Source organism: Notechis scutatus, chromosome 1, assembly GCF_049901735.1.
Source record: "Notechis scutatus isolate UNSWTSFEM ecotype Mainland chromosome 1, rNotScu1.2, whole genome shotgun sequence".
Taxonomy (NCBI): Eukaryota; Metazoa; Chordata; class Lepidosauria; order Squamata; family Elapidae; genus Notechis; species Notechis scutatus.
Genome location: NC_142009.1, coordinates 283,455,594 through 283,472,950, shown reverse-complemented (window position 1 = coordinate 283,472,950; position 17,357 = coordinate 283,455,594). Strand labels below are relative to the sequence as shown.

Here is a 17,357-nt window from a genome sequence, read left to right as displayed (position 1 = left end):
GGGAGATTGTGACATGCTTATGGAGTCTGTCAAACACAAGAAAATCAGGAAGTCTAGGCAGCCCAAAAGAATACAAAGTTGTATTGCAAGCTTATGCTCTCTACGAGAATCTGAACTTCTAACCAAATAGGCGGTAGATCAGAGTCAATGGGGAATTCAAGGTGGGATGGACTTAGATCTCTTCTGGGTACAAAGTGACTCAAAATTGATGACACAATTGATCTCTCTCTTCGGTTCAGCCTGGTCATCTCGTACCTCAAGTCAATCACTTCAAAATATATGTGGATGATTGAGAGATCAGAATCCTATCTTTTTTTTTTAATATGCATTACATGCACATTGAAAAAGGGTAGCATTTTGATCAACAATCATAGCCATTATGTCGAAGTTAATTATAAATTATTACTCATTTGTCTAAAACAGCTGCAAGCGCACTATGTTAGAAAGTGCAACATTTGGGCCTTTCGTATCGAAAGCTTCATCCAACCCATCCAAGGCCCTTTTCAATTGCAGCTGAAGAAGAAACTGTCAATATTGCAACTATATTACAGAACCATCCTCATGGCACACACATTTGCTCTTCTATATTGTTTATTTACATAAAATACTATATCCTTATATTCTGCTGAAATTCAACAAACCACATAGACACTGTTTTGTGGGTAAATATATTATACTATTAACATAAAAGTGATGCTGTTTACTACTGAAAAAGAGAGAGGGAAAACTCATCACTATATATTTTCAATTACTGATACAGAAAACAAATAGAGATAAGCAATAGTATATCAAAGTGTAAGAATAAATTTTAAAGAGAAAATACAGAGTTCATTAATCTTTTCAATTGATGAAAATCTGAAGAGAGGGGAATGAGCCTCTGATAAGCTCTGAATCAGCTTATTTTAAGATCTGCCTACTATTGGAATACTCAGAATAGCCTTTTACAACTTCCTTATTCTTTTTCATCCACTTCTCTTGACTTTCATTCCCATAGGCTTCACTGTTATATTGGGTCAGTGACAGAGTAGCAACCAGCAATTATTCTGTAGAATATTATTTGTATCACTTTATCCCTGAAGGGACACATTTTCTGCTAAACTGCTGTATTGCCTTTATTTTATTTTGTGAAAAACACAGTATAGAGAGAGAGAGACTAGAATTTTTGAAATGTTGTTTGTGAAATGGTAATTTTTAAAATAAAATTAATTTAGAAAAAATCCTGAATTGTCATTTTCTAGATTATTTATCTAGAGAAATTATTATTAAACAACCTTACAGTTATTTACTGAAGTGGGATGGGAAATAATACCCTCCCCCCTCCAAATGAAAATAGTGGAAAGGAAGTGAACTGTTGATGCTAACAATGTAATAAAGAAATCTTATATAAACAAGTCGAATAAAAAAATATATATTTATTTCATATTTAAAAAGATTGTACTAGTGACTCAGAAATTCAGATTGTTTGTTTGTGTGTGTGTGTGTGTGTATAAAAGTAAGAAATTGATTTATCAGATTAACCATAGAGTAACAATAAATAATAACAAAAGTTAAATATATATTACTCATTTTAAAAGCCTTTATTGAAGAGCTTAGAATCACAATGGAAATATATTTTCAAATATGCATATTTTAAAAATAGTGTATGGGCACAGGACACCTTACTTTTTTAAAAAGATTATTTTGATATTATAGTCTCCAAAATGTTCATCTCCATTGCCTTGCTAGACATCTGCTAGAGGGATGCAAGTAAGGCCAAAAAATGTCACAGTTGTTTTTGTGTGCCTGGTTTCTAAACATATCATGAGGGCACTGGATCTATAAATTATTGGCTCAAATTGGCACCTACCTTTGAGGTCCAGTATTTTTTTTCTGTCTTTGATATTGAGTATTGTGAGGAGATAAATTTAGGAGAAAACGCAGTTTAAATACTTTTAAAATTAAAGCAAATTAAATTCCTTTAATTCTTATGCTGTGGTAAAATCATTGTTAATTCACTTCCTTTCAAGTTTCCTGAAAACAGCAATACTTTCCTAAGCAATAAATGTTATGTATCTTTCATTCTTAAATCTAAAACCTACAAAAACATACTTTTATGTTGCTTGGTTAATTAAGACAGGAAAGATGCATATGCATTTTCTTTAGCTATTACTAATAAATAATTTGTCTCATTTTTTTCCTATGGAAAAATGGTATTGACTTTTCCATTCTCTAAAAATGTGGAAAATATTTTAGAGTATTCATTGACAACCTTTTCCTTAATAAATCACTTATCTACCCAACAAGCTCTTTTCCAATTTGGTTTTTTTTTTTTTTTTTTTGGGGGGGAGACGTGGCAACTATGGCTTCTGTCCATTAACAATTGTGAGTAGATATTTCTGAAGCCATCATGAAGCTAACAAGAGAAATTAAGGTCATATTTGCTAATGCAGATACTTTGCAAAAACATTAGCAATTGGGCAAATTGTAAAGACAAGGATGGAAGGGAATGGTTGTGATGTGATATGCTCAATTTTGGCTTCTCCCGGAGGATCCATGGACAAAGGGGGGAGGGGAGGGGAGGGGATGGAAGGAAGGAAGGAAGGAAGGAGGGAAGATCAAATAGCATTCAATCTCCAAACAACTAAACTTTTCCAAGCAACCTGATATTAGAAACCCTAATAGTGATGTGTATTTTCTCAGAAATAAACTAGACTTAAAGGAGTAGGACATATAAAATATTCCTTTAATTTATGTGTATTCCCTTAACTCACAGGGAAGAACCTTTAAGATGTTTGCATTCATTTATAATAACATAAAATTTATGAACCATTTAATTAATAAAAACTGTAGTTCTCTTACTGGACAGATGAATAAGCATGCTCATTTCACTTTAACTAAATAACTATTCATGCTGTCTTTTAATTTCTATTTTTCAAAAAAGGTTCAAGACCATTTTCTGTTCTGCTTTTGGTAATCTAAGCTAGATCAGGGGTCTCCAAATTTGACAACTCTAAGCCTTAAAATTTCCAGAATTCCACAAGTCTAAAAGTTGCCAACTTTGGAGGCCCCTGCTATATATGATCTAGTTGGATCACAAATAGAGTAATTTTAAGTAGTGAAAAAACACTTCACAATGTAGTTCTTTAAAAAACAAAAAAACAAAATGTATCTATAAACAACTTTTCAGGTTTTAATGTTTTATTCATCAAAAACTTTGATAGTCAAAGAGAACCATTTTAAATCATTTGCTGGAATGAATATAGGCCATATAATTCTATGATGAAATTGCTGTTCAACTAATTTACTTTTGGTTGAAATAGAGCATAACTTTTACAAATAGATTGTGCCACCACCGCTGCCACAAAGCAGTAATAAAATTAATAGATTGAGTTCGCTAGAGAATCAAGTTTTTTTTTAAAATCATGACAGGCATCATTTTCTAAAAACTTTTCTTTATTATTTTTAAGACATTCAGTAGTTCCGAGAAAAGGCTGTTAACGCATTCATTGGGAGAATGACAACAGATTATTGCTGATTTCAAAGTAAAATGATGTTCTTTTTAAAAAATGGATTAAATATGGTTTTGAGCATCCACTTATACTAAAAATTACTTTAGCAACTAAAATTGCATCATCTCTTCATGTAGAACGCCCTCTTTCATGTATTGTTCAGATGGCAAACAATGACATTTAGACATTCTGCTCTTAACTATTCAGTGTCTTAAAATATGCTACCAGTTTGGCCTAAATATTTTCACCAGTCTTATACTGAATGTACCAATCTTGTCCTGGTTATCCATAAAGAAGAAAAAAATAAACCAAAAATATACATAACCAAAATTATTAAGAAGTATCCTTCTTAATAATGCAGTTTAGGAAGGAAAAAAAAGCAAGTTTCTCTTACAAAAACTAGCCAATCGATAAACGAGTGGCATTACCAGCAACTGTTTGACCATCTATGTCAAACAAATGTTCCCTCATTGTGGCCTTTGCTAGCTTATAGCCCAGAGATAGTAAGTAAGGGGGAAGTCCTAAGAGAGAGAGCTTGTTGTAAACTGCTTGTTTCTACCCACTTTGAAATCTGTCCTCTTATGTCAGTGGCATTAAGCCTATAGGGAAAAGTGTCAGCTTCAGTCAGTAGTGTAACACAGCTTGCCGTCACATAAAATAAATAGAACCACATCTTACCTCTCATAGAGTAGAGTTTAAACTTCCAAGAACTGATGTCTGATATAGCCAACTGCCCCACAACTTTCTACTAATTTTGAAATAATAAAAAGATATTCTCATAACATGGGTATTTTGATAGAAAATTATGCTAACATCATATTTTAATTCTAGGATTTTGAAATACTTAAATTATACTGAATGCGTTTATACTTAAGTAATGTTTGGGTATATTATATAATAATTTCCCATATGTGATCACATTTTATATTACCAAATATGTGAATTAATTTTATATATTACATATTGGGCTTCAGTACTTTAGATTCAATTTCAAAAGTGAATGTTAGCACACATGAGAGTACAGATGTAATCCTTTTCTGGAGTTCCTCAGAGTAGCCCATCTTTCCTTAAAATTTTATACCTGCTTCTGCCAGCTTCCATATATTCCCAAGTAATTGTGTGGCTACTTTAATAAGTTGTAGGCAAGTTCTTCATTTTCATCTGTGAAGTGCTTTTTTGGTATAAAAACCAAAATATTGCACAGCCTTATTGTATATTTCAATGTGCAGGCAGCCACATTTATTATTATAAAGAATTGAAGCACATAAATGAAGCAATTCAGAATTCATCAGTTGCTTTTGCAAATGTAATTTGAAAGTTATGAAACATTAATGTGTGAAGTACAAAGTGCCTTTAGACCATGGAATAAAAACAAATGGAAGATACAGATTATATTAAAACTATGCATCAATATAGTGTGCTTTCACTAGTCAAAATATGCTTATACACAAAAAGTGTTTGTATATGTATTTTGGGAGCAAAAGTCTAAAATGTGCAAGAAAAAAACATGAAAATGTGCAAGTCATGCTCAAGGTTTATTTCTTTTCAAGTAGATATCCAATTATTCTAAATGAGATGCCCCCTTCACTCTCTTTTTATGGCATACAGAGATGGCAATGGAATACAGTTTTGATTCATTGTTTTTATTATTTCTACTTAAATGTATGAAATCTAACTTTTTGCATGGATTTGAATGATAGTACTGTTTCATATGTGTAGGCAGTAAAAGGCACATTTGTTTTTCACAGTTGGAAAAAGCTTTCTACAGTTTGAAAGCTCTGTCATTTTTCACTGTTTATCATAAATTTCGGAAGTAAAAAGCTGCTTAATGAATTGCAAAAAAAAAAGACCTCCCTCCCTTCCTTTCTTTCTCCTGCTGGTTTTGTAGCTTCTGCAGTATCCCCACCTTGTTAGTCAAATCCATCTTAATGCTGTGAGAAATTGGATAGAAAGTTTTGCATACAAAACATGTAATTCGCTACCTCAAGGGATTCGTATTCCTATCAAATATGTCTATATTTGGCTCCTGAAGAGGCTACAATTATATTTACTAATTTGAATTTCTTTTTTAATATTATCTAGCAAACATTTTTAGGAGAAAGAATACACCTTTGTTATGCAACTTCTTTTGAGCTAACTACAGAACGTAATCTGAATAGATAGGGAACTCTGACATTAACAGGAAAAAAGTCCAACCATTACGTTGGTTTTATTTTACGTTTACATTTACATTTTCACTTAATATCAAATATTAAATATAATTGGTGTAACTTTTTGTCAATCATGCATTTAATTATTTTATTCTGTTATGTTAAAGTTTATTAGCAATTTTGGCAGGTCTTTGCCCACCATTGTGCAACTTTGGCTCAAATGAACTGATGATTATCAGGTGTCAAAACAGGTGAAAGAATAGAGAAATCAAGTTCATATTAAGATGTTATATATGGAGACTACACATTACATGGTGTAAAATGGTGGGGAAATAGCAATTAAATTCATCCACACCGGTCTCCAATGCAACTGTGTTGCTATTAGAAGCATAGTCTAGTATCTTGAGACTACTGTGACCAGTTTCGGTGACACTTTAAAAATGGAAACATGTGCAGACATCATTTAATAAATGTGATTTGTTCTGTCTAGATTAATATGTATCCCAAGCTTAACTATGAAAAATAACATCTTAATATTTCCATGATGTCAAGAGTTATTGAAAGTCGGGTAGCATACAAGCTTCATAAATTATTATTCTGTTGAGGATGAGATATCCATAAAACATGCTAAAAAGATATAGGAAACATGTATTAAAATGGAAGATAGTCACTGTAATATAATCTTAGTTTAGATCAATGTAGTGAGCTAAGTCACATTTACAAATGAAAAGAATGATTTGTTCTTGATTAATTCAAGTGTTATTGTTTTCAAGGGAAACTTAGTCATAAGAGATTACGATCCATTTTATGATTTGCATACAATTTCAGCTTGTATTGAGCTACATCTTAGGTAATGGTTGTGTATTGATATACAATATGCTGCGTAAGTATTCTAGCCCAGTTAATTTTAACACTAAATTCTATGCAGTTGATTAGGAATTGAACAAATGCAATCATAGATTAGATTTGGCAGAGAAATTTTCTACATTATAGGAATTGCCTTCAATAACATTCTTCTATTGGGAAATGTTTGTTTGGCTCAAGCCCAAGTAACATGTTGAATTAAAAAAACATACACGCATACTTTATTCTGATTATAGTGGGATATTGGTAGGTAAATATAAGTGCCATACAGATATCACACTTTTCTTACTGAAATGTAATTGTACAACAATCTGGATTTTTTTAGCCATTTGAAGCTATTTCAATATCAATAATTAAATGTTTTTAGTTTAAATCATTAGCTAAGAAAAAATGAGAAATTGCCTATTTCTATTTTCCCTGAAATTTGACACAAATCCCCACATTTCCTTATTCTTTCTGATCCTAGATTATTTGTGCAGTTTATTGAGAATAAAGGATAACTATCAAGTAGGGACTTTTTGTTGGAAAATACCAGAATAATCATTTTATAAATAAATAATGACCATAAAAACAATGAACTTAAAATCAATTAGAATAGATACATGTCCAATTACTTTTTCTTCCATTGAAAGGCTTGCTAATTCACTGAAGTATTTGTTTACAGAAATGCTGTTGAGTTATGTATAGTTTTATTAGAAGGTGATCTGTTATTGAGTATTTGATTAACATGAACAAAAGTATTATAAAATAAGTTTGTTTATTTTACAAGATAATTTCTATTTGTCTAAGTATTTCACTGTTAAATGAGCTCTAAGAATTCTGTTTTTCCTGCAATAACTAGATTTTTCAAAACATATACCATTTTATGTAATGGTATTCATATAAATACTTACAAATATGAGCTTGATTCTTAATTCAAACTTATATTTGTAAGAAAATAACAATCTTTTGAGTTTTTCCATTTATTAGGGGCAATACAGATTTTGATTATGTTGTATGTGCAAAAAAGTATTATTCATATATATTTTTTTTAATTACAGGTAAAGATAATAGTTCCCAACAGCACAGCAGGTCTGATAATAGGGAAGGGAGGTGCTACAGTCAAGGCTATAATGGAGCAGTCAGGGGCTTGGGTACAGCTTTCCCAGAAACCTGATGGGATCAACTTACAAGAGAGGGTTGTTACTGTAAGCGGAGAACCTGAACAAAACCGAAAAGCCGTTGAACTTATCATCCAGAAGATACAAGAGGATCCACAGAGTGGCAGCTGTCTCAATATCAGTTATGCTAATGTTACAGGTCCAGTGGCCAATTCCAATCCAACGGGATCTCCTTATGCAAACACTGCTGAAGTACTACCAACAGCTGCAGCTGCGGCAGGGCTCTTAGGACATGCAAACCTTGCTGGAGTTGCAGCCTTTCCAGCAGTTTTATCTGGCTTCACAGGCAATGACCTGGTGGCCATCACCTCTGCACTTAACACCTTAGCCAGCTATGGATATAATCTCAATACTTTAGGGTTAGGCCTAAGTCAGGCAGCAGCTACTGGGGCTTTGGCTGCAGCAGCTGCCAGTGCCAATCCAGCAGCAGCAGCAGCCAATTTGTTGGCCACCTATGCGAGTGAAGCCTCAGCCAGTGGCAGTACAGCTGGTGGTGCGGCGGGGACATTTGCATTAGGTAGCCTGGCTGCTGCTACTGCTGCAACCAATGGATATTTTGGAGCTGCTTCTCCTCTAGCTGCCAGCGCCATTCTAGGAACAGAGAAATCCACAGATGGCTCAAAGGATGTAGTTGAAATAGCAGTGCCAGAAAACTTAGTTGGTGCAATACTTGGAAAAGGAGGGAAAACATTAGTAGAATACCAAGAGTTGACTGGTGCAAGGATACAGATCTCCAAAAAAGGAGAATTCGTTCCTGGCACAAGGAATCGGAAGGTAACTATTACTGGAACACCAGCTGCAACCCAGGCCGCACAGTATTTAATAACACAACGGATCACGTATGAGCAAGGAGTTCGGGCTGCCAATCCACAGAAAGTGGGTTGATCATGCTAAACGTGAGATTGTTTTAAACCCCTCCTTACCTTATTTTCAAGAAGGATGTACTGTACTTTGCAGAAGTGAAGTTTTTTTCTGTTATTAATATATAATTATGCAAATGAATGCGACTATGTTGACAATGTGTATATGTAAATATAATGTGTTTTACCAGATGTTTCATAGAAAAAAAAATTTCTTGACCTGTTTTGTTCTCTATACTTTGCTTGTGTATATTTGTCAGAAGTGTTTCTAGTGTAAGATTTAAGCCTGCCATTTTACCAGCATTATTGTAGTTTAATGATTGAATGTAGAGAGGGAAATGCGTAAAGTTTTCAGTATTAGTTCTAGTTAACACTAAATTAACTACTGTTAGGGTGGGTATGGTGGGGTCAGTGACCTAAAATGGAGTGAGGCCAAAGCACTGTCATGACAGTCTTACTTCCTGCTTAGGGCACAGTGAAGTAGGAAAAAAATATTTTGAAACTAAGTTTTAAAATTTAAAATTATCAAAAAGCAATATAGTTGCATAAAAGCACTGTAAAATATTTAAAAGGTTAAAACTGTGGAAAATTATATTGGTAAGTTTACAGATCAATAAAAAGCACCTGTTCTCCATCTGAACTAGACAATGGAAATAATGCTGCATGCTGGCCATGGCCCATTCTTCACCATTTGTAAGTTCAACAAAAGTTCTCACATGGAGTCCCACCTCTACCTGAGGTTTGTACATTTGTTTTTAAGCACTGAAATCACTACTGATCCCATTGCCTGGCCAGTAGAACAGTCATTACTCCATTAACATCCTCACTGTTTAGACACATAACTGTGGTACAGTGTATTGGAAATTTTATAAACAAAAAAGTGGAAGTGCCAACAAATTATTGATAGCTGATAATGTTTCATTATCTGCAACTGCTTGAGAAGTATGTTGCATTTTAAGAGCTTATAATTGTGTATAATTTGTTAACACTAGAAACCTATTAGTATTGTGAATGTAGATTTTACTGTGAAGCTATCTGTGATTTAGCTGTTTTGCTCCCATGATGGAGTCTTTGCAGCATGGCGCTAGCAGCCAATGCAGTTTCTGATACTCAGTAATTTGCATGTTTTGTGGAACATTTTTATGTCACCAATCAGACAGTATTTCCTGCATGCTTATTTAGAAGAGGCAGTTTATCTTGAGAGGTAGTGTGGCCTACCATTGTCAGGCTTTTTGACAGATCATTTCAGACTAAGTCTTTGTTTCCAAGACCCTACAACTGTCACCCTCTTCTGTACCTCTCCTGAGTGCCAACTGCCCAGGCCATTGACCCACCATCTGTTAACCTCTGAGTTTGCCCACTCAAGGCCACTCATAGGGGCATCCATAACCAAGCACGTCCTCATGCTGTGCATGCAGTCTTAAATTCAATGGACAAAAATAAAATGCTGGCTACCTCTGGATCATCTGGCTGAGCAACTGAATTTCAAAAGAGAATTACTTCCATCTCAACTTCAACCCATTGATTACGTCCATCCTAGCAAGCTAAATGGCATCCCAGCTGCTCCTTTCTGTGCAACCAATTAAAGAACAATGAGTGTGATGCTCCATGTCTGAATTTCGTCCAGCCTCTCTCTGAACTGTGATCTTTGTCCTCATGAACTTTCCCTTTTGTTCATTGAACTATATGGACTCTTCATTTCATATTGATTTACTGTGCAATTTACTTTTGGACATTGAGAACTTGAAATAATTCCCTGATCCTTCCCTTCCCCATTCCCCCCACTCCTTCACTATTAATAACTCATTTCTGTCAAACTGTAAGAGTAGAGTCATTTTTATTTTCATTTTAGTTTTTAACATAGGATTGTTATTTCATTTAGTTCTCGGTCTCTAAATATTTATTTAGAGAATTATTAAAAAGGGAATGATATGCTTGTTTAAAATGAAAGAGAAAAGCTGTAGTAAACTGTGTTACTTGGTAATGACTATTTATCGTCGATACTCTGTAGCTGTGTAAGTTTTGACAAATAGTGTATCTCGTGAAATCAGTGGTTAGCATTGCCGCTATTATATTTACTCATTTTATCATTATAAATGTGCTTAGTTCATCATGTAGCATCACTTGTCTCCCGTCTCATTTTTTCCTTGCATGTCACAAGTCTCAGACCATTTATAATACATTAACAGTGAATAATATCTATGTAAATTTGTCCATGCTGTCTCAGAGTCAGCATGGATGCTGGCAAGGCAATTATTGGGGCCCTATCCTAGTTTAAACTGGTAAAGGGGATGAAAAATAAAATGTATTAGGTTGTATAATAGAAGCATTTCAAATGTTGGGTCTTTAAAATGTTTTATTTAGTCTTAGAAGACTTTCAACTTGTTATATCAAAATTCTATTAGTCCACTGTGGAAACCATACATTTCATCTGGAATTAATGTTAAATTGAGATCATCCTTTAAAGAAAAATACACTGTGTATTTTTTTAGCTTTTGATGTTGACAAAATGCACATAGTTGAACTTTAAAAGTATAATTGACAATCTGGAGCTTTTGTGGCCCACCACCAATGCATATATTTTATTATATATGTGTCGGTTAAACTCTATTGCTAAATTGAAATTATTAATCTTTTAAGTGTGATAGTAATAACAAGGGTTTGCATGAATTATCTGTAAGCCAGCTTCATGCTGTTTAAAAATATATTTTGAAATTTATAGGTCATATAGTATTGATTTGTAAAAAGATTTAACTTATTGCAAAGCAATTAGTATATGGTTTCAAAGCTCATCATGTGTACAGCAAAGGCTGTTCCACTAAAGTGATTTAAAATGGAGAAAACTAATGATACAAGGGCCAAACATCTTATAAAATGCACCTATTTATAGATTTGTTTTACTATAGGGAGGCTGGTGAACACACTGAATAAGAATTACCTCAGTTCTGCAGCTTTCTATGTCTTTTTAATGCATTCTGTTTCAGGGTCACTTTCAATCAATATTTCATTTACTTACTGAGATTGAATAGGCGCTCTGAGACACAGTGTGCTGTTTATCATACAGATTGGACACCTCATTCTAGATCCAAGATCTTTTCCTCAACGCTGGGAGCTGTCCTTTCAGCACCACAAATTACTGCTTGAAGTTGCATTGCAGTTTTTTTTAATTTTGTTTTGTTTTGTTTTTCTTTTATCACCTGGAGCTTTTCTTTCAGCACCACAACATTGCACTTAGACTTTTTAAATGGCTGCCTTCCTCTTTGCACTGAAGACCTATTTCGTCTGCACTTCCAGTTATTGCTATTACCTGTAGGACTTTCAATCCTATTCCACCCACCACCACCACTTCACCCCTTTCTACAAACAGTTTAAATCTATATATTTCCGTGGAAGTCATTTTTCTCATTGAATGATCAGAAACAAAGATAAATTCTAACCTTTAACGGCTCATTCCGACTCATTGCTTACAGTAGATCTAAGCTCTTTTTTCTGCTTATTCGACTCCTTCCAGCTTCCCATCACATCTGTAACAAACTTTTAAAATATTGCCACACCACCATGCACAAGCCTACCTGCACAGTAGAGATAGATTATTCCATCACATTCAGATGGTTAACAGAGGTTAGCAAGTCCTGTATTTATATATCTATATATTTATATCGCTTTCTAAGAAAGTGCATATTAATGTTTACTTTAAAGAATGTGTAAATGGTGCTATCAAGAAATCTGATAAATTTTATCCCAGTTTTGTGTACCAGTTCAAATGTATGAGATTTATTTTTCTATTGGAAAAAATAAACAGTCTTGAAGCATTACAATTGGTAGATTTTAGTAATTTAACAGTGAATGTAATCCCTATGTCACAGTTTCATTGGGCATTTTCATGATGGGTCACACAAATTATTGCACATATTCTGACAATTATTACACACTTTGTAATGAGCATTCCCCTTAAGGTTTTGCCTAATTTAGAGTATCTACAAAATCAAGAACCTAATAAATCTGAGACAAACATGCTTGAAGAAAAGCTTTGTTAATACAAAAAGTATTGTTCACTTACAGTGTCTGGTGGTTCAAATGGGCAAAAACAGTTTTAACTGAATGCATTTGGTGCATATAATTCCATATTTGTGATAAACTGCATGTTTTGTTTAATTCTTCACAAGGAGGAAAGTCAGTTTAGCCTTAATTATCTAAAAGTTTTCCTCCTTGAATCTACTTGTTTGCTTCATAGCATTAATATGCATAGTTAGCTGCAGTTGTATGTCAGATCCATTTAAACAATTGGTAAGTATTATCAACATTTAAAGATTCTCAGCAGAGCATCTAACATTCAGCTCATTCAAAATTCATGGTACCTAAAGTATTAAACATCAAAAGTCATACATTTCCCAAGCCTGGCCACATACTACAAAAATCCAGTATCATAATATGAGATTACTGCATACTAAAAACACAGATCAAAATAGTTAAGCAAAAAAAAAAAAAAAGACCATGTTCCAGAATTATTGGTATAAAAATATTCATTAATTTCAGTATTTAGAAATAGAGAAGTATCCAGCCATGTGTATTTTTTAAATAAATAACTTTATATCATAGTATTAAAAAGACAGGTGTCCTCCTGTTACAATGGGGAACTCTAGATGATGTTAAATGTTAATGTCTAGACATTTTAATAAATTTAAATGAATCTGAAACATAGCAATCTATTTTGAGAGAATTCTGGAGAAATGACTATTTGTATTGTTTTATAAATACATACATGTTTATTTTTTATTTAAATTATATAGAATTTGTAATATGAGTATATAATACTTGTTTTCACTTTTCAGTTTTATGGGAGAAACTAGTGATTCATTGTAATTCTTTATCTCTTGGATGCTGGTGTTCCAACATGTGCATGTAATACCCTTTTTAAAAATGGCTTCCTTTCCCATTCTGTAAATTAGGAAAATTAATCTTGGATGCACATTTTATAGCTTACAGATATGCTACTGTAATTAAAGGGGAAGGTCATGTAGGAAAGTGCCTACAATATTTTTTAGGATTTATATGAGCCAAGAATCACAGTACCTCTCTCATAAAATGAATATTGAAATATGGTATATGTTCATATCTGCTTAAAGGAATCAAAATATGTATTATTCTTCAACATTTCAATTGAACGGAGTTGCTCTGGAATACAGCATGAGGAAGTATTCTACTTCATTGGAAATCTAGGGTAACAAAAATACGCTCACATTTTCTATCACATGTTTTCCCATTGCTGAAAATAATTAGAGTAAATTATTTGGATATTCCAGTAATAGGTTATAATTGCACATGGTTTGTAACATGATGCAAAGTCTGCAGAGATATCTAACCAGAAGGTAATAAACCATAGAAAACAAAACAAGTACTGTAAATTAAAATTACACTCAGTGTCAAGAGGGCATTGTGCAATATAATCCCTGTTTGTAGTAAAATATTACTATAAATAATCTTGCTATTTTTCTATATCATGATACTAATAATCATTGTATTTCTTCTTTAACATGCAATGTTGAAGTGTTGCAATTTTAAACCATGTTTATGTTATAAAATGCAACTAAGGTTAATATTTGCCATTTGCTTGAGAAGAAAAAAAATTAAATGTGTATGATGGCAGCAGGACCTTGTGGCACTTTTAAACAGTGATCATTTGTATGAAACTACATATATTAAAATATTTCATACTGATGTTGCTTGTATTAACTGTTCTCTTTTTTTTCTTTTCTTTTTTTCCTTTTTTGCACAGGAAAAAAGCATTCTAAGTAATCTAATGGTTGCTATTCTAAATGAACAGCCTAATCTTACAAAGATACACAGATGTCATGAAATCTGCTCAGTATATAACTGAACAGATATATCATATTTATAACCTCCCAAAGAGATTTTGCATAGTCAGCAGTTATAAGGAATAGTCTTTCCTGAGATCCTGTAACATCACGCGTGTAATTATATGAGTGACAAAGACTATACTGCATCTTACATGTCAATGAGTGAGTTTCTCATCCGCTTTAAAGAAGAACATGTTTATAGTTCATTATCTAATTGTTAGCTCTTTTTAAAAATTAATTGTAAACAATATTTAGAGTAACACCGCCATGCAATTAAGGCAATGAAAACATGTGACATACTAGAAAATGCAAATGCCCAAACAGAATTGGAAAACAAGAATTTTTCTTGAATCATTTTCTGTTTTCTCATTTTAAATTGTACAACTTTTGGCAGATCTAAATAAGCAGATCATTGGGCGAGATTTTCACTCAAAGATCATTTGTTGTTATTCAACAGAATGAATGCTACTTCACATTCATTATGCTTCATGTAAGGAACATCTTCTGTTCTGAAATAAATATTCAACATGGATACAACATTATCACATGTATAACTGAAACAATCCCTGTACAAAGACCTTCAGACTGGAGTCCAGATGTCTTATGTGCCCTTTAATATCAAGAGATCTAAAACTTCAAGGATAGTAATGTAAAGGTAACTGTAACAAGTAAAATTATTTTTAAATGAAAAAATGAAGAACTATAGGGTGCAATCTTCTTTCTCCTAGCAGTCCCACAGCCTAAAATTTTTCATTGAATACAAGTGTTGAAATAAATCTGAGGTAGCCCTATGACAAATTAGGTGGCAAATAACTTTAATAATAATAATAAACAGTTGTTGAATAAAAGGAGAAAAAAGGAAAAGTCATCTTGAATTCAGACAGATAGCAAGAGGAACATTGTTTAAGAGCAGTGTCTCCTTAATCCCCAGTTCTAATCCATGCAGAAGAGTTTCCTATCCCACATTAGCGGAAGGTTCTCGGGCTGCTGGTAGAAGGAATGGAAAAGCCAGGTTCAAGAAAATTATGTCTAGTCTGATGCCAAAGACTTATGTCATTTAGTCATCACAAAGTGTACGTTCTAAATTTATCTTAATAAAAGGGTGCTTGTAATCACTGTTGAGTTGGCAAGTGGTGTAAGATTTCATGCATGCCAGACTGTTTTATTCTAGAAACTGATTTCTCTTGATTTTCATTTCTACATTAAAAAGCTTCAATCCTTCAGGTATTTGTTTCTGAATGGCCTGTTTCAAAAGGAACTTTTCTGAAAGAAAGAAAATGTTCAGAAGTTGTTTTTTTTTTAAAAAAATATATATCTGTTTTTAATGCAGTCAAATTATTCCTAATTCCTATCAACTTGCTGGACAAGTAGTGACTTCCCATTGTCTGCTTCCTAAGGCTATGAGAGAGTGACTAGCTCAAAGTCACCCAGCTAGCTTCACCCAGCTAGGAGTACAGCATGTGGTCTTCCGACTTCTAGCCTGCCTCTTTAAACCTCTACACTTAACTGGCTTTCTTAAGAGTGTTAGCAGAATTTATAATAAGAATGGTGAATAGGAGCTGCATGGTGATCTAGTGGTGAAGATGCTCGCCTCCCACTTGGAAGGTTGAGAATTCAAGCCTAGGTAGCAGCAGATGTTTCTCCTAGGGTGCAAAGAAACAAAATATCTGCTGTGAACTCTGTGTCAAGAAGGGCATCCAACCACTAAACACTCAGCTCCATCCAGTTGCCCCAATTCTATCCTGATTTAAGAGATGGTGAATAGGGAAAGTGTATAGTAAACATAAGAAATAGAAATTAACTCAGTAAAATCCCTTAACTAAATTGGGTAATACGGGATATGTAGGCAAAGTTATTACGAAAATACGGCCTAAAATAAATGACAAATTATCAAACATTATGCCAGTTTTCCAGCTTCTATTATTTACATGTAAGCCAAGTATTGTAATCATCATGGAAAGAGAAGAAAATAGGTCTCTTTCACTATTTTTATTGCACTTTTCCAGCAGCGAAGAAAGTCATTTTATCACAGAAATCAAAAAAATTAAAACTAGATTTATGTCTGGATGATATATCTGTTGCTTATTAGCTGGAAACTTCTTTTTAAAATTTATAAAATTTAAGTTGATTTATTTTGATCTCATATATGTACAATTAAAAAAAACTGAAAAGGTTAATGCTATTTATAAAAAAGATCTGCAAATTGCAATATGCCATGCTCACTTTAAGGGTCCATGCTTCTTCTTTGTTATTCCATTCTAACAGATGTTCTCAGGCCAGTGAATTTGCTCGATTCTAATGCAAAATTATATAAAGAATATTGTTAGCGGATATGTGTAAGTCGTTGAATGTACTGTTTTAATATTTCTGAATGAGAAAAATGTTAGTAAATGTCAGTGAAATGAAATAATATCAAAGACCATTATTTGCTGGTTTTAATAATGTAATTAGTAAATGGTGATATATATGTATATGTATGTGTGTGTGTGTGTGTGTGTGTGTGTGTGTGTATTTGTTTTCCGAGGTTTTCGCAGGTATTTGTATGTGGTTATTCGGGTTTTCTCCCATGTAAAATTGGAAGTATCTAGGCGACGTTTCGATGAAGTCTCATTCATCATTTTCAGGCTTGTGTCTTCAGCTTTGTGCTTCTCAGAGTAATGTGAGCTTGAAGCTGCTTCTTCCTTTTAACTGCTAGTGGGGGTGTGACTTGATTGAGTGGGCTGTGTTCTGATTGGGTGGGGGTGTGTTCTCATTGGTTGGGGGGTTGGCTGTGTTTTGATTGGCTTGGGGTGTGTTCTGTTCAGATGGGGGCTTGGTTGTGCTCAGGTTAGTCTTAGTTGCTGGGGGATTTGAGCTGGTGAGCTGTGATCCTGTTGTTTGGCTAGCGTTCGTGGTCGTGCCACATTTTCATGGTGGGCGTCTGTTCGCTTCATTTGGAGGGGTTTGAAGCGGGCAGTGATGCAGCTGCGGTACAGCT

The 17,357-nt window shown here is 33.6% G+C and overlaps 1 protein-coding gene across 4 annotated transcripts in view; it reads left to right on the top strand.

The window, feature by feature from the left end:
• NOVA1 (NOVA alternative splicing regulator 1) overlaps nucleotides 1-10,640 on the top strand; it is a 132,821-nt gene extending 122,181 nt beyond the window's left edge. For all 4 annotated transcript variants that reach the window (XM_087951760.1, XM_026664532.2, XM_087951762.1 and 1 more), the window contains one exon: nucleotides 7,543-10,640. In XM_087951760.1, coding sequence (XP_087807886.1) covers nucleotides 7,543-8,547 — 1,005 coding nt within the window. In that variant the 3' untranslated portion in view covers nucleotides 8,548-10,640. The remainder of the gene's footprint in view (nucleotides 1-7,542) is intronic.
• The last annotated feature ends 6,717 nt before the right edge of the window (nucleotides 10,641-17,357 follow it).